This window comes from Giraffa tippelskirchi, chromosome 11, assembly GCF_054371585.1.
Source record: "Giraffa tippelskirchi isolate mGirTip1 chromosome 11, T2T-mGirTip1v1.2.pri, whole genome shotgun sequence".
Lineage (NCBI taxonomy): Eukaryota > Metazoa > Chordata > Mammalia > Artiodactyla > Giraffidae > Giraffa > Giraffa tippelskirchi.
The window spans coordinates 116,982,847-117,008,769 of NC_137285.1; the positions used below are offsets into that span (position 1 = coordinate 116,982,847).

Sequence of the window (25,923 nt, forward strand, 5' to 3'; positions counted from 1 at the left end):
TTAGGAGACCTAAATTCCAGTCAGCATCCTGCCACTAGGTATTTTTGAGCAAATCACATTCCATCCTCTGTTTCCTAGTCTTTATCAGTAGGATAAATGTTTTATACAAGGGATGACAAATGCCTGTTTCCCAGAGTGAAGTATGGAGATGATTTGGGGTGGTATGTGGCAACTTTTTAATTTTAATAATTATGTATGTATTATAATGTTTATTTTATTAAAAATAGCATACAAAACCTGTGATTTCACAGATGATATCATCTAAGAAAATAGTAGATTTAAAGAGATGAGTTGATTTAAAGACATTTCAAAGAAAAATATTAGCTAAACAATTGCATCGGTGTTATATGGATATAGCAAAAGCTAAGAACATAGTATTTGAGTGATTGAAAAAAGTTTTGTGTTTCTAGAAATATTAAATAAGTTTAAAAATATTAATGTACATTTACTTAATGATATTTTTAATTATTCAGAGATTAAGTACCAAAATTAACAAAGGTTAAAATTTTAGTTCTTAAGTCAGTGGCTTTGGTAGAGGTTTTGCTGCACCCTGTTAAACCTTAACCTTCAACACTTGTGCCACCAAATTTGACCAATAAGTAAAATTCAGAGTTGGTAAAACTGAGTATGCCTATTTATGCAGTTTTCAAACATTTTGTTGGATCATATGCTACAGTGTACATAAGTGTATAGGACTAAAAAGATATCATATTTGATGGACTGTGTGGGAGATTTGACATACAAGTATATCAGCTTCATTTGGTCAGTAAATAATTATAATCAGATGGTTACACAGTATAATAATCAGGAACATTTTTATAGACATGAAGATGTTATTATACTGTGATAATGATTTGATGACTAGATTATAAATATTATTGATATTTTGGTGTCTTTCATAAGTATTGTTTTGAGTTTTTTGGTCTATTGTAAGAATATAATACCAAATCTTCAGTATTGGAAAGTGACTCTGCAAAGACAAAAATCTGCTACTTACCGATGCAAAATTATTTTCCCTGCATGGATGTGTCTTTCCCACCTGCCCCCTCAGCCTGCTTTCCTTCAAAGCCTAACACAAGTGTTGCCTTCTTTTTTTGACTTTCTCTAGGTTGAAGTAATTATACTTTATAGTCACATATTATTATTTTATATATTTATAATACTTGTCACATTGTGTTATACTGTCACCCCTCTGGACTGTGAGGTTCACAAACTTATTCTGTTTCTTCTCAGTATTTTAATTAATTTTTAATTATACTTAAAAAGCATAAAAATAAATGCTTTAAATTTTCAGCTGTATAGATAAAAGCTCTGCCCTAGACCATTCTCTCTCAGAGGTGACTACTCTTTCGTATTTTAGTGTGTATTTCAGAACTTTACATTTTCATTTATATGTATATCAGTATAATATAATACTGGTAGCTCAGTATTCGGCTTCCCTGGTGGCTCAGCTGGTAAAGAATCCGCCTGAAACGTGGGAGACCTGGATTCCATCCCTGGGTTGGGAAGATCCCCTGGAGAAGGGATTGGCTATATTCAAACAAATGAAACCAAATTATGTGTGTTTCTCTACAACATGTATTTTAATTGAATATTTTTTTTTCTTGAATATCTTTTCACATAGTACATGCAGAGCTGCCTCAGCTAATGTATTTCATGGAGGGAATGAATATACTAGAATTCACATACTGAGACTGTTTCATCTTAATGCCACCAGTAGATCAAATAATAGGTTTTATTGGTATTTTACATAACAGAGCTTCTTTGCTTTAGATTCTACACCCAGATTTGGAAGTAGCAGATCATGCTTTTCCCCCTCCACGAACGGCTTTATCCCACTCAAAAATGCTGGTAAGAAGTTTAATATTTAAATTTGATGCTTTTAAAAAGAGATGCTTTTCTTTGTATGTTTTTCAAAGAAGCTGAGTATAGTGAGAGTTAGATGGACAGCCTGGTAAAGGTGTGCCAGTTGACCTTGTGACCTCCTAGAGGGGAAGCCACAGGCAGTACATTGATTGGGAGGGGAGTAGGCTAATACTGTTGCTCTGAAGAGGTATGACTAAGTATGGGACAAAAAAATCAACCTAGATTAGAGCCTGAAAAGTTGTGCCAAGCATCAAATCAAAAGGGTCAGGCAAGGATAAAAAAGGGAAGCTTATAAAAAATGGAAACAGAGGTCATTGGTCACAGGAGAAAATCAAGCTTGAGTGAGTAGATAAACGTAGCTCCAGTTGGAAGTCATAGAAGAGTGACTATACGGCAGAGACCTCTTTTTTATTTTGATCAGTGCATTTCTTTTTTTTTTTTTTTTTTTAATGTTTTAAAATTTTTATTTCTCATCCAATTTCTCTGGCTACAATTACAATCCAATATTGAATAGCAATGGTGAAAGGGAGCATTCTTGTCTTATTTATGATTCTAGAAGGAAAATTTTCAGTCTTTCACCACTGAGTATACCTGTAGTTTTTTTGTTGTTTTTTTTTTTTATAAATTTATTTATTTTAGTTGGGGGCTAATTACTTTACAATATTGTAATAGTTTTTGCCATACATTGACATGAATCAGCCATGGGTTTACATGTGTTCCCCTATGATCAGTGCATTTCTTAGTGATAAGCTTTGAGGCCAGTATGGAAAGTTTTAGAACTGCATACCTTTGATGAGTTATGAAGCATTTTTAACTATTTCTTCATCTATTAAATAAGGAATTGACTAAATCTGAGTTTCCTTAGAGTTCTAAAACTATGATTTTTTAAAAATCTGAATTATCAAAACAGATTTTCAAGTCATACTTTATTAATGTAAGAATAGATTTGTAGAACTTGTATAAACTTTGGAATAATATCATAAGCTTTTAAAATAGTCTTGAGTTTTTTCTTGTGTATTTGTAACAGTAATTCTTTTAATGGAGATAAAAATCAAATGACTTGGGAAATATGCCCTTCTCTAACATGGTGAAAGCGAAGACTCTGATTTATGTTTTTTTCTGAGAGGAAAATTGGATGTACTAGAGGAAAGTTTTACTAGGTTCAGTTTTTAAAGGAACTGTTTAACAGCCTACACTGTCCAACCGTGGGACAGACTAGATGCCCACTACTTAGTACTGCTACGAATGCAATTTCTGCATTGGAAGCACAGATTTATTAATCTCTCAGGTTCTTTCCAACTTTCTGATTTTGTGATTTTTCTTTTGTTTTTTAAGAAATTCAGTTATCTAACATGTTTCGTCTTATATTTTCAGGATAAGGAAGTGCGTGCAGTTTTTCTTAGATTATTTGCACAACTTTTTCAAGGATATAGATCATGCTTACAGCTTATAAGAATTCACGCAGAACCAGTAATACATTTTCACAAGGTAAGATCTAATTCTATACTGTATCTGTCCAGAATGTAAACTCTAATTTAATTAAAAGAACTTGGCAATCTTTTTCTAGCCATGTATTTTGAGTTTAATCTATCAAATTTGTTTATTTAAAATCTCTGCTTTGTGTGGCTAGATGATAATTTTTTCTTTTTTTTAATTATTTTTATTGGAATGTAGTTGATTTACAGTGTTGTGTTAGTGTCAGGTGTCTGATAATTTTTAATAATACTGTGAAACTGATAACATTTTCCTTTAGAATATGTTAACTTTAAATTGATTTTTCTTTTAAAATTGAGGTTATTTCTGATTTCCGCTCCTGCTTTACAGACAGGTTCATTTTTATTCAATACATGTAGTATTTCAGGTATCAAAGCCCTTTTAGAGAGAAATGTATTTTATAACAACATACTTATGCATGAAGACGTCTATTCAGGCTTTGATCTTTCTAGTATGTTTCTGTTTTGACCATTCATCTATTGCTGAGTGATAACTTATTCATTTCACATTGTTTTTCTTTACAGACAGCTTTCTTGGGACAGCGTGGTCTAGTTGAGAATGATTTCCTCACTAAGGTTCTCAATGGAATGGCATTTGCAGGTTTTGTTTCAGAAAGAGGTCCTCCCTATAGATCCTGTGATCTCTTTGATGAGGTATACGTATTATCAAATGAATGCATTATTTACAGACAAAATTACTAGATAAAAGTAGAGAAGCAGTGTTTTAAACATTTAATTAAGATAAAAAAATATTTATCGTGCATATCAGATCTTGGTGTTTATAATGTGGATTAGAAAAAATATAATTATAGGATGTCTCAGAAGTAAAATACATAGAAATTTTGAACAACTGAATACTTTTTGGCTTGTGGGTTCTTAGTTCCCCAACCAGGGATCAAACCTGTACCCCCTGTGTTGGAAGCTCAGAGTCCTAACTATTGGACCACCAGGAAATTCCCTTGAACAACTGAATTTTAAATAGTTGATTAAAATCTTTTTGAAAAATCGACAGTGATTGTATAGGTAGAACTTACCAGTTTTATAGAGAGAGAGGTCTAAGTTTAATGTATAAATACGTTATTTCAAACTGTTGTTACATTAAATCTGTGTCCTAGAGCCATAGTTTAACTAAGCCATTCTTTTTTTATTCATTTACTAATTTATTTTTACTGTTATCTTTATTTTAATCAAAGCTTGGAAAATAAAGTCTGGAGGCCACAATTTCAGTTCTCCATAAAAGAACCACAAATCAGGGTGTTTTCTTAAGTACTAATCTGTAGCCAATTTCAAGTAAGAATTAGCACCTTCTTTGCATTTAGCTAAGCCGTTCTTAACTAATGCTGATTTTTTTCTGGCATTTGTATAGCTTCTTTGAAAGTGAAAGTGAAAGTCGCTCATGATGTCCGATCATACAGTGCATGGAATTCTCCAGGCCAGAATACTGGAGTGGGTAGCCATTTCCTTCTCCAGGGGATCTTCCCAACCCAGAGCTCGTAGTTCCTTTAGGAGATATTAAATATATGAAAGACAGATTTAGTCTTTATGTTCGAGGAATTGGCCTTATAAAGGAAGAGTTAAAGCAGATGCAACTCAAAATAAGGATGCTATTTTGTGTTAGTTTTGATTTTTCTTATTGTGATGCATCTTTCCATTTATCATTTAACTATGTTCATAGAAGCCCATTCTGATAGATAGAACAATGACTTTTACTCCCATTTAAACTTCTGGAAGAGCATTATGTTAGAACCAAGAAATGTAAAAGTTCTCAGAAGTCTGTAAAAGAAAACCACTCCTAGTACCCAGAGCAATGGTGATAGTAATAGTGATCATATTATGCTGCTGGTTGTTTTTGTTGTCGTTCAGTCACTAAGTTGTGTCTGACTCTTTGAAACCCCGTGGACTGTAGCACACCAGGCACATTTGTCCTCCACTGTCTCCCAGAGTTTGCTCAAGTTCATATCCATTGAGTTGGTGATGCTATCTAACCATCTCATCCTCGGCTGCCCCTTTCTTCTTTTGCCTTCAGTCTTTCCCAGCATCAGGGTCTTTTCCAGTGAGTTGGCTCTTTAAGTGATGTGGCCAAAGTACTGGAGCTTCAGCCTCAGCAACAGTCCTTCCAATGCATATTCAGGGTTGATTTCATTTGGATTTGACTGGTTGGATCTCCTTGCAGCCCAAGGGACTCTCACGAGTTCTCCAACACCACAGTTAAAAAGCATCAATTCTTCGGTGCTTAGCCTTCTTTATGGTCCAACTCTCACATCTATATGTGACTCCTGGGAAAACCGTAGCTTTGACTATATGGACCTTTGTTGCTGCTGGTGGTTTTATTTCATACAGAGAAGTTAAGAATCTTTGTTTAGAGAATGGTCTTTTATTCTCTGTAAAGATAGTTAAATAAAGTAAGAATAAAAGAAAAGGTACACGCTTTAGTTCTGAGTATGGAGATCTACACCAAATGCTTTACTTAATAATAACACAAAACATGTGAAGCTTTCGGAGAGAGTGCCCTGAGGTGGACAGTTTTTTCTGATCACTTATTGATCTCTGATTCTCTAATATGATTGATCATTGATTATGTAATACTAACATATATCACCCTTTAGATCTTGAACTAAGTAATTGATACATAATGATTTATGTGGATGAATTAGGTGCTCCCCAAGATCCTTTCTAGCACCTACATTTTATTAGTCTCAAGCATTTGAAATAGTAACTTGGGTTTATGTACCCTTTTTCTTTCTGTACAAATTCTTTTAGTAACACTCTCTCGCAGCTTCATCACAACTAATAAGTCAGATCGATTACTTCCGGGAAACTTGCTTGCCAACTTGCCACAGACTCTATTTTTGTAAGTGCTTCCCTTGCCCAAAGTGCTCTCTTTCTACTTTTCTGTCCATTTTTCATACTCTGCTCATGTCTCACCACCTCCTACAGACTTTCCCCAAGTAGATGACTCTGAAAGCCACAAGTCAGCATTAAGCTGTATTTTATGTCTCTAACTTTATATGGCAACTTATCTTTTATTATGTACATTTATATACACAACAGATACATATAGATATGTTATTCACATTGAAAACAATAATACGATAAGGATCTGTCCATGATTCCTAGTAGACTAATTCCTGTTAGTCTCCCCTTAGTGTTCATCTACTTCTGTGTTCAGTCTACAGTGATGATTTTTAATGTCTTACTGATGTTATTACTTGAAAGCCAGTTACTCATATATATACTTCTGTATATACTCATATATATACTTCTGTCAAGGGCCTAAAAGAAATGAGACCTCAGACCTAAGTAATTTCTTCTTCTACTCTCTTTGGCCACTTAATTGGCTTGCAAGGGAATGTAGTTTTAGGAAAATTGCATTTGCTCTTGCCTTGTTTTCGTTTAGCTGAGGGCAGCCCACCACACACAAGGCTTATGGAGCTTTGAGCAGCTTTGAGCACTGTCTCTTGTCTTATCCACAGACACCCATCAAATAGACCTGTTAGAAGGAAAGAAGCATTTGACTTTCTTTGGCAATCCTTCTGAATGCTGGCCTTCAATAGGTGGAGTCATAGTTTCATATATCTGTCTGCTCCCGTGAATCTATTAGTTGCTAGAATGAAAATTCCTATATATAGGAATTTTATACCCTTTAAAAAATCCATCTATTTACTTTCTCCTCATACCTCATTTTTTCCTGTCAGTACTCTTTGCTCCACTGCAAGTGTACACACTAACATGGTTCTTCCAGTAAATTAGTTGGTAAGGAAATGGATCAGAGGTTCTATAATTTGAGAACTAGAAGGAGCCTTAAGGTCATCTTGTTCTTACATCTTATTTTAGAGATGAAAAAATTGAAGCTCGAAAGTCTTAGTGACTTGTTTCAAATCACGCTGTTAGCAGAACTAGGACTAGAGTGACCCAACTTGAACATTTAGTTCATATTTTGTGAGTTAGGGAAATGTTTGGCGACTTTCTGACTGTCTGAAATTCTCTGAGTGAGAGAATTCTGAGTGAGGCCTGGAGAATGAGAGAATCTCTCTTGAGTTCCAAAAATAATGACTTCCCATGAAAAAACAGGACCCTGAATCATCAGAGAGAGACCACCAGAACATCCAAGGACTTGATTAACTCTAGAATAGAGGTGAAACCCAGTAAAAATCTAAAATACTTTGTTTTAATAATAATAATATACATATTGTATGCTTTTTAGTCTGCAAATTGTGTGAAATTATCACATGGTTTTCTAATTCAGCATATTTTAGTGTTGATGCTTTATTATTTGATTATTTTTCCAAGGTGGTAGCTTTTGAAGTAGAGCGAATTAAAGTTGAGGAAAATAACCCAATGAAGATGATAAAGCATGTCAGAGAACTTGCTGAGCAACTATTTAAAAATGTACGTAAGTATATTTATTTAGATAGTCTTTAATTTTAAAAGTATTAATAAAGTATTTTCTTTGAAAAATTCAAAAGCTGCATATTCCTAGTGATGATCTTTTTTGATCTGATTTAAAACCTTTGAGACAATGAGTTCCAAAATATTACAGTCAGTACTGTGCATCAAAATAGACCTCATTTTTCAAAGTGATTTTCCTGTCAATTGATACGTTATAAAAACATATTGGTCCCAATTTTCCAGTTTATCACTTGCCTTCATTGTGATTTTCATCTAGGTCTCTGTCTTCTTAAGAGCATATTGAATATTTTTGAGATGTAAAGATTAGACTCATGGAGACCAGAACTACCTGAGACAGATTTGACTGATGTATATTCTGCTTTAGCTTGGTACAGTGACTGTCCATTGTATGATGAAAAACTTTGAGGTGCATTGTTTGGAATATACAGGAGTGAAAAGCTTAAAGAAAGAAAACTGTCAGCTGCTATAGAAACTCAAGGGTAAAAGTATTCCCTGATGAAAGAAATGCAGTAAGTTAAAGATTGGAATGTGATTAAAGTCTGTATCTGGATACTAGGAAAGAAGAGAACTTAATATGCATGCAGAAAAGTGGATATTGGCTAATGATTACTAGTTATTTCTCCTGTGTTGAGGTCCTTTAATGGACCGGAACTTGGGGGTACAGAGTCGACCGATAAGAAAAGAAGGAAGAAAAGAGGCTGATATTCCCTGGTTTACACAATATGCCAATATAACTCTAGGACAAAGTTAGCACCGTCTACATAGGCTCAGGGCGCCCTCTCGAAGAGGTCTTGAAAGCCCGGGCAAATAAGTAGACACAGTGGACACCTGTGCTCCATGGAAGCAGCCTGAAACGGAGAGAGGGAGAGAGCGAGAGAGAGAGAGAGAGAGAGAGAGAGAGAGAGAGAGAGAGAGAGAGAGAGAAAGAGAGAGAGAAAATGAAGAAAGACACGGTGACCAGTGCTCTGGTGGAACAAAGGCATTTATTCAACATATTGTGGGCATATATATACTCTCTTACCAGATAGCCCTTTTTAGCAGAGATAGGGATCAAAAGTCTAACAAGTCATCTAGAAAGCCGGAGGTTAGAATTACTCTCTAGAGAGGGGGTTGTAACAGTTACTTTACATATCAGAAAGGAGGAGACTTGTAAATGGCTGCTGTTCACCATATGGAATTTCCATATGAATGAGATACATGAATTTCTATTATCCCCGAAAGCCTGCTTGCCAGCTCTCTGGCACCTGTATTCAGGTGCTGTTAAGGAACATAGAATTCATGCAAGACTGAAAACGGTACACAGGAAGCCTCATTTAAATGTATCCTGACACTCCTGCATGCGAAGATTTTCAGAGTTGAATCTTTTTACTAAGAAAAGGAAAGTAAATGAGAAGTATTGTCTTCCAGTGTAAAGTTGAAGGGAGATGCATCTTAAAGAAAATATAGTTAAGAAGGATTTGGGGTCAGTATCCTGGTATTGCTTAATTAACCTCATATTTGAATAGGTCAGTCTTTTTGGATGTTGGGTCATTAATCAGTGGGTTGTAACATCCTTTCAAAATCTAAGAACCAGTTGGATAAAAGCAGGATATTGAACTGTGTTTCTCTGTTTCATGATTATTCAGTTATTTATGAATTTTATTTCTGAAGGCTGACTCATCTCCAGTTGGACAAATAGTGGTACTTCCAATGCTTGACTTTATACTTTTTTCTTTATAAAGCTCTTTAATGTATTTTCTCATTTCATCTTGTAAATAGCCCTTTGAGATAGATAGGGCAGATGTCAATATGTTAGGAAATTGAAAATTAGAAAGTACTTTTCTTTGCTCTCTAGGAGTGATTTATTTATGGATTTCAGAGAATAGCAAAACATTAAATGGGAAACAATGTTTGAGACTCTGGGACTGATCTCTTTAGCAACTGTATGTTTATTTCTTAAGTTTTTACAAGATTATTCCAGAACTGCAAAATTCTATAGCCAGTAAGTGACCAGAGCTCTGGGGTTCTGACACAGGTTTGTCTCTGTCACAGGACTGAGTGTGCATTGTGTGGAAGGGCGTGTGCCAAGCCATTATAATGCAAAAACAAAGTAACTTAAATATATAATGATAATGTAAATTTAATCTATAACTTAATGATACCTAGCTTACACTAAACCAACACAAAACTGAAAACTGAAGTGAAATAAGTATCTAGTAATTATACATTCTTGAGAGTGAATGTAAAACACAAACACCTTGCATCTTATTGGACACTAGTAAGGCAATCATCATGAGGGATTGCATCATGAGGTAAGATATGGATATCGCTCTTCAAACGTTCTCTCATTTCTTGAGCCCTTATTGAGCTTTTTCCCCTCCACAGTCTAATTCTGTTCCATTTAATTTAATCAAATCTACTCGTTCAGTATGTATATTAGGCACCTACTAGTTCCAGACATTTTCTAGGTATAAGATTCCACTAATATCCTTGAGAAGAGGATACACGTATATGATGAGTGAATATTTGAGAATATCCTGGTGGACTGTCATCAGACTTTATGAGATTCCTTTTAGTTCTGTGATTCTAAAGTTCATGATGGTCCTAACATTCCTAAATTAAATACTTAAAAAGCAGTCAGGATGGTAAAGTTACTTTCTTGGGTTGTACAGGAAGTTGAGGGGAGGGAGGAAGGATGGTCTTAATGCAAGGAAAATAATCCAGATGGTTCTATTTTTAACTAGTCATTTTTTTTTTAATCATCACACTTCTAAAATTCCCTTTTGGTAAGCAAAAGCCAACCATATAATTTGACTGTTTCCTTATTATTGGGTTAGAATTGAAACCTGGTTATTCCACTCAGTTGTTTGTAAATACTTTATTGCACTGAAGTCTGGTATGTGTATCTAGCCTCTCTCTTTTACTTCCCTTTGAAGTACCTCAGATACGAACCTTAATTGTTCACTTTCTTATCACCACTCCTTTATTGTGCTTTTCAGAGAGTAGGAATGTGAGTAGACGTGAGTAGGGTGAATTTCTGGGTTTAGCTGCTCTTTTAACTTTCTGAAGCTTCCTAAATAATTAAGTTTCTGGTGAGTTTGGGAGGGGGAAGGGGAGGTAGAATGAAGAAGAAGGAAAACAAATAAATCCATTAGAGACAATGTGTAAGTGTTGGCAAAGTTATACCATGAACATTTTCATTGGCCATATATTGGTACAGTTTTTCTTTCCATGCCCAGTTGATAATACTGTGACTGCCTATTTTGGTTTTCAGAATCTTTGATGTCTGCATATTTGTCATCTTTGATGACAGCATATTTAACTCCTCCACTGCTCTTTCTCTGTGAGTCTTAGTATACATTTATAATATAATCAACTAGCTGAATGCAAAATGAAAATGTTAAAATAGTCCAGAACAAGAACTTTATAAGCATCCATTCCGAGGCATCAAGAAATCAACTGGACATGTGTTTTACTGTTTTACATAGTGCAGTTTTTCTCATTTGTTTTGCATCTGTGGTAGTACATAATCATTTGCTAGATTGTGTAACTTGTCTGTTTTCTTAAAAATTAAAGGAAAAATGAGAGGACTTGGACTTTCTTATAAAATAATATGAGATTTCTATTTGTGTTTAATAGGTATTTCATTGCCCAGCACTGAAACAAATAGGTTTGAAAATTCTAATGAGAAAAGAAAGCCCAAATGCAGAAATAGCCATTCTAAATCAATTAGGTCTGTTTCCTTTACATTTCTGCAGAAAGTTAATTTCACTACTAGCCACATTTGATCTAAACTGATGATATTTGTACTCTTTGCCAACTGTGAATAAAGGATTTCTTTTTTTTTTTTTATAGGAAAGAAGTAAAATATTGCAATCATCTTTCATCTTAAAGTTAAAACGTAGACACTTAGATTGTTATGATGAAATGAGGCCCTCAACCCAAAGCATAAAAATCAAATTCCTTCTTCCATCATATTTGATTTGTTTGTTCATTTTTAAGTCAGATTTACTGTGATATAATTTACATATGGTAAAATTTACCATTTTTAATGTACAATTAGGTAGATTGTGACAAATGAATGTAGTTATGCAATCACAACACTAAGGGCATCAAACATTTCTATCTTCCCCCAGATTTTCTTAATACTCTGATATAGTCACATCCTTCTCTCACTTGAGACGCTTGACAACTGATCTGTTTTCTGTTTCTGTAGCTTTTGCCTTTTTCATAGTATCATTGTGTAGTTTTTTGAGTTTGGTTTCTCTTTGCGTAAGGCATTTCATACTCACCCCTGTCACTGCATGAATCAGTTAGTCCCTTTTATTGTTGAACACTATTCCATTGTATGGCTAATCAAAGTTTTAGTTCTCTGTTGAGCAAATGAAGGAAAATTTTGGCAGTTGTGAGTAAAACCACCCTAAACATGTTCACAGATTTTTGTTGTTCAATCACTAAGCCATGTCCAACTATTTGCAACCCCATGGACTATAGCATAGCAGGCTTTCCTGTCCTTCAGTATCTCCCAGAGTTTGTTCAAACTCATGTCCGTTGAGTCAGTGATGCCATCCAACCATCTCATCTTCTGTCACCCCCTTCTCCTCCTGCCCTCAATCTTTCCCAGCATCAGGGTCTTTATCAGTCAGTCAGCTCTTCGGTGGCCAAAGTATTGGACTCCAAACTATTGGAGCTTCAGCATCAGTCCTTCCAATGAATATTCAGAGTTGATTCCCTTTAGGATTGACTGGTTTGATCTCCTTGCTGTCCAAGGAACTCTCAAGAGTCTTCTCCAGAACCATAATTCAAAAGCATCAATTCTTTGTTCACCCTTCTTTATGGTGCAACTCTCACATCCATACATGACTACTGGAAAAATCATACCTTTGACTCTCAGACTATTGTTGGCAAAGTCGTGTCTTTGCTTTTTAATATGCTGTCTAGGTTTGTCATAGCTTCTCATCCAAGGAGGAGGCGTATTTTGATTTCATGGCTGCAGTCACCATCTGCAGTGATTTTGGAGCCCAAGAAGACAAAATCTGCCACTGTTTCCACTTTTCCCCATCTAATTGCCATGAAGTGATGGGACCAGATGCCATGATCTTAGTTTTTGAATGTTGAGTTTTAAGCCAGCTTTTTCACTCTTCTCTTTCAGCCTCATCAAGATGCTCTTTAGTTCCTCTTTGCTTTTTGCCATTAGGGTGATATCATCTGCATATCTGAAATTGTTGATATTTCTCCTGGCAATTTTGATTCCAGCTTGTGAGTCATCAAGCCTGGCTTTTTGCATGATGTACTCTACATATAAGTTGAATAAGCAGGGTGATAATATACAGTCTTGACGTACTTCTCTCTCAATTTTGAACCACTCCATTGTTCCATATCCTGTTCTAACTGTTGCTTTTTGACCTGCATACAGGTATGACCTGCATACCTGCTTTCTCAGGAAGCAGGTAAGGTGGTCTGGTATTCCCACCTCTTTGAGAATTTTCCACAGTTTGTTGTGATCTACAGAGTCAAAGGCTTTAGTATAGTCAATGAAGCAGAAGTATATATTTTTCTGGAATTCTCTTGCTTTTTCTACGATCCAACTGATGTTGGTGATTTGATCTCTGGTTCCTCTGCTTTTTCTAAATCCAGCTTGTACATCTGGAAGTTCTCAGTTCACATACTGTTGAAGCCTAGCTTGAAGGATTTTGAGCATGACCTTACTAGCATGTGAAATGAATGCAATTCTGTGGTAGTTTGAACATTCTTTGGCATTACCTTTCTTTGGGATTGGAATGGAAATTGACCTTTTCTGGTCCTGTGGCCACTGCTGAGTTTTCCAAATTTGCTGGCATATTGAGTGCAGCACTTTTACAGCAGCATCTTTTACGATTTGAACTAGCTCAGCTGGAATTCCATCACCTTCACCAGCTTTGTTCTTAGTAATGCTTCGTAAGGCCCACTTGACTTCACACTCCACTCTGGATGACGGTGACCACATCATTATGTTTCTCCTGGGCAGTTTAAGACCTTTTTTGTACAGTTCTTCTGTGTATTCTTGCCACCTCTCCTTAATCTCTTCTACTTCTGTTAGGTGCTTGCCATTTTTGTCCTTTATTGTGCCCATCTTTTGCATGAAATGTTCCCTTGGTATCTCCAGTTTTCTTGAGGTGATCTCTAGTCTTTCCCATTCTATCATTTTCTCTATTTCTTTGCATTGTTCACTTAAGAAGGCTCTCTTATTTCTCCTTGTTATTCTTTGGAACTCTGCATTCAGTTGCTTATATCTTTCCCTTTCTCCTTTACTTTTCACATCTCTTCTTTTCTCAGCTATTTGTAAAGTTTCCTCAGACAACCATTTTGCCTTCTTGGATTTCTTTTTCTTTGAGGTGGTTTTGGTCAGTGCCTCCTATACAGTGTTACGAACTTCTGTCCATAGTTCCTCAGGCAGTCTGTCTACGAGATAAAATCCCTTGAATCAATTTGTCATCTCCACTGTAAGATCATAAGGGATTTGATTTGGGTCATACCTGAATGGTCTAGTGTTTTCCCTACTTTCTTTAATTTAAGTCTGAATTTTGCAGTAAGGAGCTTATGATCTGAGACACAGTTAGCCCCAGGTCTTGTTTTTGCTGACAGTATAGTGTTTCTCCATCTCTGGCTGCAAAGAATATAATCAATCTGACAGGTTTTTATGTGAACATATTTATTTCTCTTGAGTGAGTTATTAGAATAGCCTGCTGGAAAAGTGGTACAAGATGATAACTTTATAAAAAATTTCTAGACTGTTTTCTTATGTGTCTATACAATTTTGCATTCCCACCAGTAATAAATGAGAGTTCTGTTTGCTTTGCATCTTCACCAACACTTGGTGTACTCAGTTGTTTTAATTTTAGCCCTTTTAATAGGTGTGTGGTTTTATCTTTTATGGCTTTAATTTGCATGCCAGCAGCCGTGTGAGAGTATTAGGTCTCTTAGCTAGTCACTTGTGCTCTTTTGGTATTTGTAGAAAGGATTCATGTCTTAGAACATGCAGCCTCCATTCTAGAGTCATGAACAGAGCAATTATTCTAACAGGGGCAAACTCTGTTCCCCTAGAAATTTGGCAGTGTCTGGAGAAGTTTTTTGGTAGTCAAAACCAGAGAGTATACTACTGGCACACAGTTAATTAGAGGCCAATGATGCTTCTGAACATTTTACAATATACAAGACACCCACTTTCCCCCACCCCTCACTGCCAAACAAGAATTATCTAGCTCAAAATGCCAATAGTGTCAAGGTCAATAAACCTTGAATTAGAGCAGCCAGCACTTCAAATAGTAAAGTCATACACCAGATTTCTTTGTATTAAGGATGAGATATTAATTCTGTTAGGTGATGATTGAAAGGCCTGTGAGATGGAAAATTGAGGATGTTTCATTCTAGCTAATGTGTTCCCAGCCAGGCAAGTCCAAAAAGTCCATTTTGTCAGTGTTTAACAATTCAGTTCAATGACAGTTTTGTTTTGTTTTGGCTGTATTTGAATGGATTTTTAAGAATTTGTATAACAGGTCTAGATATGATTGGTGCACATTAAATAATTATTAAATACCTAAATTAATATGGGAACTTGGTAACCTCTGATAGAGACACATTGATTTATCATTCATTGTTGAGACCAGTATGGAAGAAGTTTTTTTTCCCAATGTGCCTACTTTGAATTTCCAGTAGAGTTTGAGCCTTTTTGTTTTGTTTTGTTTTGCTTTTATTTGAAATGCTTTCTCAGCCTTGTTTTCTGTAAGCCCTTGGCATATTCTCATTTAGTTTGCCAAAAGAAAAACCCATGTTTCCAGACCAGATGGTTTATGTGTCAGTTTTTCAAGTCTGAGAAAATCATTGTACTTCCCATTGATAGAGTATTCTCTAAAAGCAGGATTACAGAGCTCACTTCTTAAAAATCATTATCCAACTTTAAAAGTTCCTCTAAACGACAGTACATTTTGCCAACTTGTTGCTTTGGACAGAGTTGTGTTCACCTTAAGTATGTAGTTGTCTAAATCCTTAGTTATTCCTTTATATTTGCACTTGTCTAAAATCAAAGATGCGTATTTGGCTGCTTCTTTGTTCTATTGTAAAATAATGCATTTTCTTATTTCAGCATGGTGATTAAACAATGAAATTGGTCTGCGGTTTGCAGTGAGCTTAGTAGTCTTCAAGGGACTGTCCTAAATTCATTTGGAGTTATAAATAAGATCACATGTTTCCAAGAACATGCAGAGTTTAACCAGCCTTAAAATGTCTCTCATTTCTGCTGTCTTCTCAGAAGTGATTATATGACCAAGTTGGGTGTGAGGTTGTGCATGTGGTCCTTTATAATTACCATACTGCCCGTTAGAGGGCAGCAGTGTACAGATACGGCAGCCAGAAAACCAAATAGTATTCAATACTAGATCTTGGGGCATGAGCCTTTCTTGAATTTTCTAAATACAGTTAAATATATTATTATTCATTAACTTTAACCCATAATTTGAATTTTATGAAGACTATCTGTACAACTGAAGAATATGAACTTTGTTTTAAAGTGATTTTTGTTTTAGATGCTTATTGTTCTAAATTGTGTATGGATTTGGTTATGAGAAGAAAAACACTATTTGTGACAAATAGCTATACCTTTTCTCTAATAAGTGATTTTTTATTTAAACCCTTATTGAATACTATTGTTGTTAAAAATATAAGTAACTGGTGATATGATGGGAATATATGGGAATAGATGGATGATATGATGGAAAAAGAAGTGGGGTTTTTGTTTTAGAAGCTTGGTGTCATTCCATAGAATATGCAATGACTGAATGTTTTTCAGATGAATATACTCTAGACTTTTGGAAAAGAGCTTTAGATTTATTCAGGGGAAATATGTGTGTGTGTTGTAAAGCTTTCCTATAATAACTTGTTCTACTCTCACAAGAACCTTATGAAGTAGGTATTATATTATTATCTTCCTTCTAGATGAGGAAACTGAAACACAAGTAGTAAGAGAATTGGTACTACACTAGGTCACACTACTAGTGAGTGGCTAAGCTAGGATTTAATCCAGGCAGTCTGACATCAGAGACCATGAGCTAAAAATATTTTGTTGTATTACCCTCTTTCATTGAACTGTTTTAACTTTTCCTTCTGAATTATAGTGCCTCCCATCTCTATCGCATTTTCACTCAGTCCTATTTCTGGGCTTTTTGATTTCATTAGCCCTTTAACCCTCAGTGATACTAGTTGCCATACTGTATTAATTATTAAAGGTTTATATAAGTTTTATAATCTGGAGAGTTTGACTTCTCCATTTACTCTTCTTCAGAATTCCCTTGACTATTTTTAGATCTTCAGTCTTCCTTATGCAGTTTAGAATGAACCTGTAACATTACTGAATTTTTGACTAGAAGCAATCAATATGTGTATCTTTATTTTTCTAAACCACCTTAAGTTATTTTTGGAATAAGATAGAAGAGTATGTAGTAAGAGAGAGATAAAATATGCTAGAAAAGATACTATCATCACTAAGGAGATTTCTTTTCTACTTCTATTTTTCCAAGTTTTAAAATTCATTTTAATAAATATTATTTACACCATAGGAAATATATTTATCTTTAATTTTATTATAAAGAAAATAAGTATATATAGGAACAGAAGTAGTGAAGAATATACTTTAAATGACTCAGAACTCAAAATTCACATGAATTACCTCCCCAGCCTGAAAGAATTGTCTGTCCAATGAGTTTTAGAAAATTTATATTTGTAATTTTTTAGAAGATAAAGTATCTTAGATATTGTGTTTAGATATGGTTCAGATAGTGGTGATTGTGAAGACTTGGCTTAGGAATTTACTTTTTTTTTTCTGTCTTTGCTAATATATCTTTATATAATAAGGGGAATACAAAGTGTATATGAGGGCTACTTTGGCAGGAACAAGTTTTTGATCTGGTTTCACCCTCTCAGGAATCTTTTAAGAGAAGTATAAGTATAGGCATACCTTGGAAATATTGTGAGTTGCAGAAAAGTAAGTATCACAATAAAGTGAGTCATGTGAATTTTTTGCTTTCCCAGTGTGTATAAAAGTTGTGTTTATACAATACTGTAGTCTGTTTGTGCAATAGTTTTTGTGTCTGAAAGAAACAATATACATGCCTTAATTTAAAAATACTATTTTTGTTAAAAAAATAAGTGCTAACCATCATGTGAGCCTTCAGTAAGTCATAATCTTTTTGCAATAATAACATCAAAGATCCCTGACCACAGATCACCTTAACAAATATAATAATGAGAAAGTTTGAAATGTTATGAGAATTACCGAAACATGACACAGAAACACAAAGTGAACAAATGCTGTTGGGAAAAAATGGTGCCAATAGACTTGTTTGACTTAGGGTTGTCACAAACCTTCAATTTGTGAAAAAGTAGTAACTATGAAGCTCAGATGCTGAAGCTGAAACTCCAATACTTTGGCCACCTGATGCAAAGAACTGACTTATTTGAAAAGACCCTGATGCTGGGAAAGATTGAAGGCGGGAGGAGAAGGGGATGATAGAGGATGAGATGGTTGGATAGCATCACCAACTCAATGGACATGAGTTTGAGTAAACTTTGGGAGTTGGTGATGGACAGGGAAGCCTGGCGTGCTGCAGTCCATGGGGTCGCAAAGAGTCAGACACGACTAAGCAACTGAACTGAACTGATGAAGTTCAGTAAAGTGAAGTGCAAGAAAACAAGGCATGCCTTTATAGACTTAGGCAAAGTTGTTTATCCAGTATGACATAATGAGTAGAGCAAAAACTAGAACCCAGGCTTTCTGACACTTAAAGGAGTATTATTTCCACTCTGTTAGTGACATATGCTCCCTTTATCTTCTACTATGATCCTGCCTTTCCATTATCTGAGTCTGGGCCAAATAATCAGAAAGAATTGTGGGGAGCAGCTCTGGTAGATGATGCTGGTTGGCCATTTTAACTGTCCAGAGAATATGTAGGGCAGTATTGAGCTTATTGTACAACATGAATAATGCAAGTTCAGAAGGAAAGAGAAATTTTCTGGTTTCATCAAATGTAAATGCAAGAGTTGGCCTAAGAGTGATTGTACAGCAGCCTTTCATATGGAACTTTGTAAAAAGTATGGATTCCACTCTGCCTATAGTATTTGAAATATAATTCTACGTAAGTAAGGGCTGGATAAAACTCCATGCCAACTCCGAGGGTCTATGAAAATATTAGCTGACACAATTAATTTAACTAATATAGTTCTGATAGGTGTTCAACATCGTGTCCCACTCATTATGAACAAGTAGATAATAATTTGACATGCTTTAACTAGATCACTCTGTCTGCAGTGTTAAAAACAGAGTGAGAGTGGGAGCAAGGGTGGAGCAGGGAGACAGGTTCGGAGACTATTCTGTAGCAATATGAAAGAGATGCTGACTTAAACCAAGGTGTGTTGAAAAGTGGTCAGGTTATAGACATATTTTAAAGACATAATTTAAAGGTTTGCACAGGAATGGATAATGGGGTATTAGAGAAAGGCATTAATGATTACTCTTAAGTTTTTCACTGAAGTGATTGGAAAAAATAAATATGCCATGTACTGAAGTGAGGAAGACTGTAGATAGCAGTTTTGGAGGAGGTGAATACTAACTGTTCCTTTTGAACATATATTCAAGATTTTTTTTAAATCCAGATGGAAACAGTATTTTCAGATTGTTGAATATATGGATATGGAGTTCAGGAGGACACTTATTTGGAGACCAAAATTTGTGAATCTTTGGTCTTCTTGTAGTTAAAAATATGAGACTGTAAGTTATCACCAAGGAAGTAAATGTAAATAGAAGAGAGGCCTGTGATCTGAGCCCTGGGGTATTCACATAGTTAAGAGATTAGGGAGATAAAAAATAGACAAAGATGTAGCAAGAAATCTACAAACCAAGTGAAGAAAGTGTGTGCTGAAGAGCAAAAAGAGCAATTGATCAGCTGTATCAGATGCTGCTGGTAGCTCATGTATTCCAGGACTCTGTGTTTTATGGCATATATCTGAATGTATGTACAGTCTCTCACCTGTCTGATTTCAGTTTCTCCCCCTCTGGCCAACAATAACTTTTGAATAATCTTACCTATGTTTAATATTGCAGGAGAATCCAAACCCTCATATGGCATTTCAGAAAGTTCCACGCCCGACAGAAGGATCTCACTTGCGAGTTCATATTCTTCCTTTCCCCAAAATTAATGAAACTCGGGTACAGGAATTAATACAGGAAAATCTTGCTAAGAATCAGAATGCACCTCCTGCTTCAAGAGTGGAAAAGAAATGTGTTGTGCCTGCAGGTCCACCTGTTGGTATGTATTTATCCATTTGTTTGTTTTAAAAGTTAACTTTTAATCAAGATATAGGACACAGGGACTTCCCTGGTTATCCAGTGGCTAAGACTCCATGCTCACAATGCAGGGCCCAGCTTTGATCCCTGGTCAGGGATAGTATATAGTAATGTGAATATTATCAATTATTTACTTAATAATACTAATTTGCTATAATTTCCCTACATATTACCAGCTTTTACTTAAGTGTTTATTATACTTTCACATGGAGAAGAAAATGGAGAAGCCAATGTGTTAGGGTAGTTACTTTTTGAAGGGTTTCATCTTGTAAGTTTAATATTCATAACTTAGTTGAATGCTTTCTTTAAATAAATACATGTAGTTGGTTTAAATTTTTATCTGCTTGAATTGTAGCCTTGTCTCAGTATTATCTTTGTATAGTCTCTTTACTTTCTTCATTTTCAATCAACATCAAATTTTTTATATGCATATGGAATCTCTCATTGTAGTCAGTGAGAGAAATAACATATGACTCAGTATTTGTCCCTGCATGTACTACCTATAAAACCAAAATGAATGAATGAACAAACAAATGAAAGAATGATGAATGAATGAGTGAAAGATGAATGCAGGGACCTCTGTCCAACTTTCTGATTCACTTAAATTGATCAGAATCAGGATTTTCCTTGTATTAAAAATGTTTAAGTATGAATGTTTCATCTTACATGATACCCATTTAATATGAGTGTAGAATTGCTATGTCACTTTAAGAACTGTTCACATTTTGAGAAGTTAATTACTTTCCAGCTATTCCTCAGAGGTGCCAGAGTGATGATGAACAGCTAAAAATAGCATTCGAAAGCCAAACCTTCAGAAGGAAGACCTGAAAAGTCGAATACCCATAAACCAGAGTTGTTATCAACTGTTAGAAAGCTAGTATTAGAATGCCACAGCTGAGGATTTGGTCAATCCCTGATATATCAAACTCTAAGTGAAGAACTTTCTCCTGGGGATGAACTAAGTCATAGTCTCCAAAGGAAAGTAATAATTTCCAGATGGTAAACAGATTCATTATTTAAAAAGGTGGGGTTTTTAAGGTTCATCCTAAAGAAAATTTAAAATGCTGTGAAAGAGATTTTAGAATTAAAAATTTATAAAAATAGGTTAAAGATGTTGCTGTCTAAAGTATGTGGTCTTACTTGGAGACTAAGACATTTTCTACTCTAAATATAGATCAATGTCAGTTTCTGTCTATGCCACTGACCTACACATGTGGGAAGCTCCAGAGTACGAAATTAAGAATGCACATTTCAGACAGAGAAAGTCATATGAAATAATCTATTTTACCATCATGGTCTCATTAATGTTACATAATTTTAAATGATTTCAAGAAAACTAGTAAAAACCAAGATTGATTGCCTGATTCTGATAAAGCACTATAGGTAGGGAAGATACCACCATTTGGGGAAGTTGGGTGATGAGTGCATGGATCTTCTCTGTACTAATTTGTAACTTTGTGTAAGCTCATAATTATTTCAAAATTTTTAACTTTAAAAAAATTGAAGAATGTAAAATTTCATATTGATGAAATGAAAAGAAGGCCAAGAGTATGGTATTATGTATGGTTTTTCTTGTTAGGTAAGAGCAATCATAAAATATAAGGCTTAAGAATTATAGCTACTACCTGATTTGTACAAATGATATTGTGTAGTTCTTTGTGAAATTATACTTTTTATTTAGTGAATACTGCTTTAAATTATATCTTCTAGTATTCTTTTAATAAGTTACATTTGTTTTAAGTAATTTTAGCTTATGTAATACACTAGAATTATCCAATCTTGTAAAGTTGACAGGTACTAAGTTCACAGAACCGAAAAGTGACTCTCCCAAATTTGTAAAGCAGTTCTTTGGCCATGATCATTTCTGTTTGTGTACAGTGCTTCTTCAGGTCACCTATACTCAGATTTTTAGAACCTAATTTTTTGTGGTATGTGGTTTTTCTTTGGTAATATGTTAGAAATATCAGCTTCTTTTCCTGTTAGTAGTCAGTCCTCTTACATATGAGCATTAGCTGTGTTTGTCATGATCTTGTACCTGACACATTTCTTATCTGTTTGTTTACAACTAAAGGTTAAAAAAAGAGATGTTTATCTTTGCTTAATAAAATTTTACTGTGCAACGTGAATTAATTTGTGTAAGAGTTAAGTACAGTATTAGCATCTATCCTATAAAATTATCCTCAATAAGCTATTGATTAGCCTGTCACTTCACAATGTAGAAATGTAATCAAAGTGATGAAGTACCTTCAGTGTCATGTAACAAGGGGGAAATAAAGGCTTAAGTGTTTGCCATGTAAACAGAGTCATATAAACTGTAAACAGTAATATTCCCCTTGCTTTTATAATTGCCAAAGGAATTTAATTAGTGTTTTCCTTATATTCCTTTAATAGTTTCAATAATGGATAAAGTGACAACAGTTTTCAACAGTGCACAGAGATTGGAAGTTGTTAGGAACTGCATTTCATTCATATTTGAAAATAAAACGTTGGAGACTGAAAAGGTAATAAAATGCCATCATTCCCAAGTAAACATTCATCATGTCCCTTTCAGATTTCTGTGTTTAGCTTGCTAACTGACCTCTCCTCTATTTCCATCCCTTTTCCTTATAAAGTATTCTTTCATTGTTTTTATCATTTTAAATGAACAGTGTCTAATATTTAAAAATCTTAGCCAAGCCCAAAATATTGATAGTCATTTCTCCCCCTTAAACTTTTAAACATTGTTCATTAAATTCTATTTTGGCATATTATTTAGAAACTTCAGTCAGTTCAGTTCAGTCTTTCAGTCCTGTCCGACTCTTTGGGACCCCATGGACCACAGCACACCAGGCCTCCCTGTCCATCACCAACTCCCGGAGTCTACCCAAATTCATGTCCATTGAGTTGGTGATGCCATTCAACCATCTCATCCTGTGTCATCCCCTTCTCCTCCTGCCTTCAGTCTTTCCCAGCATCAGGGTCTTTTCCAATGAGTCAATTCTTTGCATCAGGTGGCCAAAGTATTGGAGTTTCGCTTCAGCATCAGTCCTTCCAATGAACACTCAGGACTGATCTTCTTTAGGATGGACTGGTTGGATCTCCTTGCAGTCCAAGGGACTCTTAAGAGTCTTCTTTAGCACCACAGTCCACTCTCACATCCATACATGACCACTGGAAAAACCATAGCCTTGACGAGACAGACCTTTGTTGGCAAAGTAATGTCTCTGCTTTTTAATATGCTGTCTAGGTTGGTCATAACTTTCCTTCCAAGGAGCAAGCATCTTTTAATTTCATGGCTGCAGTCACCATCTGCATTGATTTTGGAGCCCCCAAAAATAAAGTCAGCCACTGTTTCCACTGTTTCCCTATCTGTTTTCCATGAAGTAATGAGACCGGATGCCGTGATCTTAGTTTTCTGAATGTTGAGCTTTAAGCTAACTTTTTCACTCTCCTCTTTCACTTTCATCAAGAGACTTAAAAACATTTAAAATATAATTTTATTACAAAAAATCTAGTTAAAAGTAATGAATTATAAAAATTGTGGTCTTCATTTAAATGTGCCTTTAATGTGTGCTTTAATAGCACTTTTTCTTGCCTTCTTTAATAAAACATATTAAACATTAATGTAACCTTTTCTTAGTGACTTGTCATAGTTTTGAGCACTTATTACATGGGGCTAGTAAAGCTTGTGAAACAAAGTTTTTATCCACTTAATGACCCTCAAGTGTGTTTTGAGTTTTTTGGAATCCATTTTTTCTTCTGATTGAAGTGTTAAACAGACTTTCTTTTGCTTCTCTTGCTTTCAACTTTCACACTGTTTCTTGTGCCCCTTGTAACAATATTATGACCTCCTACTCTCAGTCTTTTCCTTCCTTCTTATTTGCTCCTTTGTTCTCATTTTATGTTTTCAAAGTTAAATAAGCCTATTATTAATACTACTTTATGTAAAAAGTAAATCAGTTAGGCTCCAAAGGTGAACTGGAAGAAGCATTCTTGTGGGTGAGGAAGTGGAAGAGTTTTAGTATGTAAACCTAGAGATTTCTATTTGTTGCTCTGAGTTTTTTCCTTCTTAATTATGCTTTTGAAATAGAAGAGATTGCAGAATTTTCAAGTCATAAATTAAAACTGAGTAGTGATTAAGTTGCTAGTCACTATAAAAGTATAAAATCACCCACAATTCTTGTCATTTTAGTTTTTCCTTCTATTCTTGCCACAGAAATGTGGCCAGTTATTGAAAGAACATGTCAAGTATCCGTGGTTTTGACTCAGAATCTGAAGCAGCAGTTATTTTGGTGGTCACGGTTTTGATAAGGTTTTTTTAATGAAGTTTAATGTTTTTAACGGAGAAGGCAATGGCACCCCACTCCAGTACTCTTGCTTGGAAAATCCCATGGACGGAGGAGCCTGGTAGGCTACAGTCCATGGGGTCGCTAGGAGTCGGACACGACTGAGCGACTTTACTTTCACTTTTCACTTTCATGCATTGGAAAAGGAAATGGCAACCCACTCCAGTGTTCTTGCCTGGAGAATCCCAGGGACAGGGGAGCCTGGTGGGCTTCCGTCTATGGGGTCGCACAGAGTCGGACACGACAATGTTTTTAAAATGTATCACATAAACTAGTCCTGTTTATTTTCATGCTGCCTTACAAATTTAAAAAATCACTATAAATCTGTGTTGTCGTTAACAGCAAATCAACTCTTTTCTAATTCTACTAATAGCTTTGTTAAATGGTTTATAGGATATGCATGAGTTAGTGTGATTTAAAGTTATTTTTTTCCCAGTGAAACCTCTTGTTCATGTCTGCCTCTTATGTCCTCAGACCCTTCCTGCTGCATTGAGAGCCCTTAAAGGAAAGGCAGCAAGACAGTGTCTCACTGATGAGCTGGGTTTACATGTTCAGCAGAACCGGGCAATATTAGATCATCAGCAGTTTGACTACATAATAAGGATGATGAACTGTACTCTACAGGTAACTTTTAGTTTTTTCAGATTTCTCTTATTTGAGAATAATACTTTTTTCCCCAGGCAGTTCAATAATTATCAGTATATCAGGTTCTTAAGCCTTCCACATCTGATAATATGAAGAGCTGATTGATATTCATAGCATTTCTGTTAGAAACATGTATGTATTGTTCAGCATAAATATTATGAGTTTTTTTATTCTTCCTTTTTTTTTTTTTCTTGAAAAATACTAGGTTATTTTACTAGTTCTATAAGTAAGCTTTCTGAAGTGAAAAGTCATCTTTGAAACATTCAGTTGTATATTACTTAATGTCTATATTTTTGTCATCCCTTTTCAGTCAGTTTTCAATTGTACCATTAAAATAGAGGGCAATGAATGGTGGGTAATCCAAATGATAAATGAATTATTCAGTTCATAATCTATTTCTTAACCTATGTATATGGGTATTAATTGTGTCATTTTTTTTCTTGGGTTATAGTTGCTTTACAGTGTTGTACAACCAAGTGAATCAGCTGTTTTTATATATACATATATATATATATCCCCTCCCTCTTGACCCTCCTTCCCACCTCCTCCATCCCACCCCTCTAAATCATCCCGGAACACCAAGCTCAGCTCCCTACATTATACAACAGAAACAACAGGTTCCCACTAGCTATCTGTTTTACACATGGCAGTGCACATACATCAGTTCCCATCTCCCAATTCATCCCTCCCCCAACCCCTTACTCCATGCCTACGCTTCCATTCTCCATGTCCTTCATCTCTGCAGATAGGTTCATCTGTACCATTTTTCTAGATTCCACATATATGTGTTAATATACAATATTTGTTTCTCATTCTGACTTGACTTAACTCT

The 25,923-nt window shown here is 35.1% G+C and overlaps 1 protein-coding gene across 5 annotated transcripts in view; it reads left to right on the top strand.

The window, feature by feature from the left end:
* Positions 1-25,923, top strand: part of SBF2 (SET binding factor 2) — a 473,595-nt gene that overhangs the window by 258,902 nt on the left and 188,770 nt on the right. For 4 of the 5 annotated variants that reach the window (XM_081540685.1, XM_081540683.1, XM_081540686.1 and 1 more), the window contains exons 10-16: positions 1,774-1,851; positions 3,241-3,354; positions 3,885-4,013; positions 7,650-7,748; positions 19,879-20,083; positions 22,513-22,622; positions 24,921-25,070. In XM_081540685.1, the coding sequence (XP_081396811.1) occupies positions 1,774-1,851; positions 3,241-3,354; positions 3,885-4,013; positions 7,650-7,748; positions 19,879-20,083; positions 22,513-22,622; positions 24,921-25,070 (885 nt within the window). The remainder of the gene's footprint in view (positions 1-1,773; positions 1,852-3,240; positions 3,355-3,884; positions 4,014-7,649; positions 7,749-19,878; positions 20,084-22,512; positions 22,623-24,920; positions 25,071-25,923) is intronic. The other variant, XM_081540687.1, reaches the window with a different exon arrangement.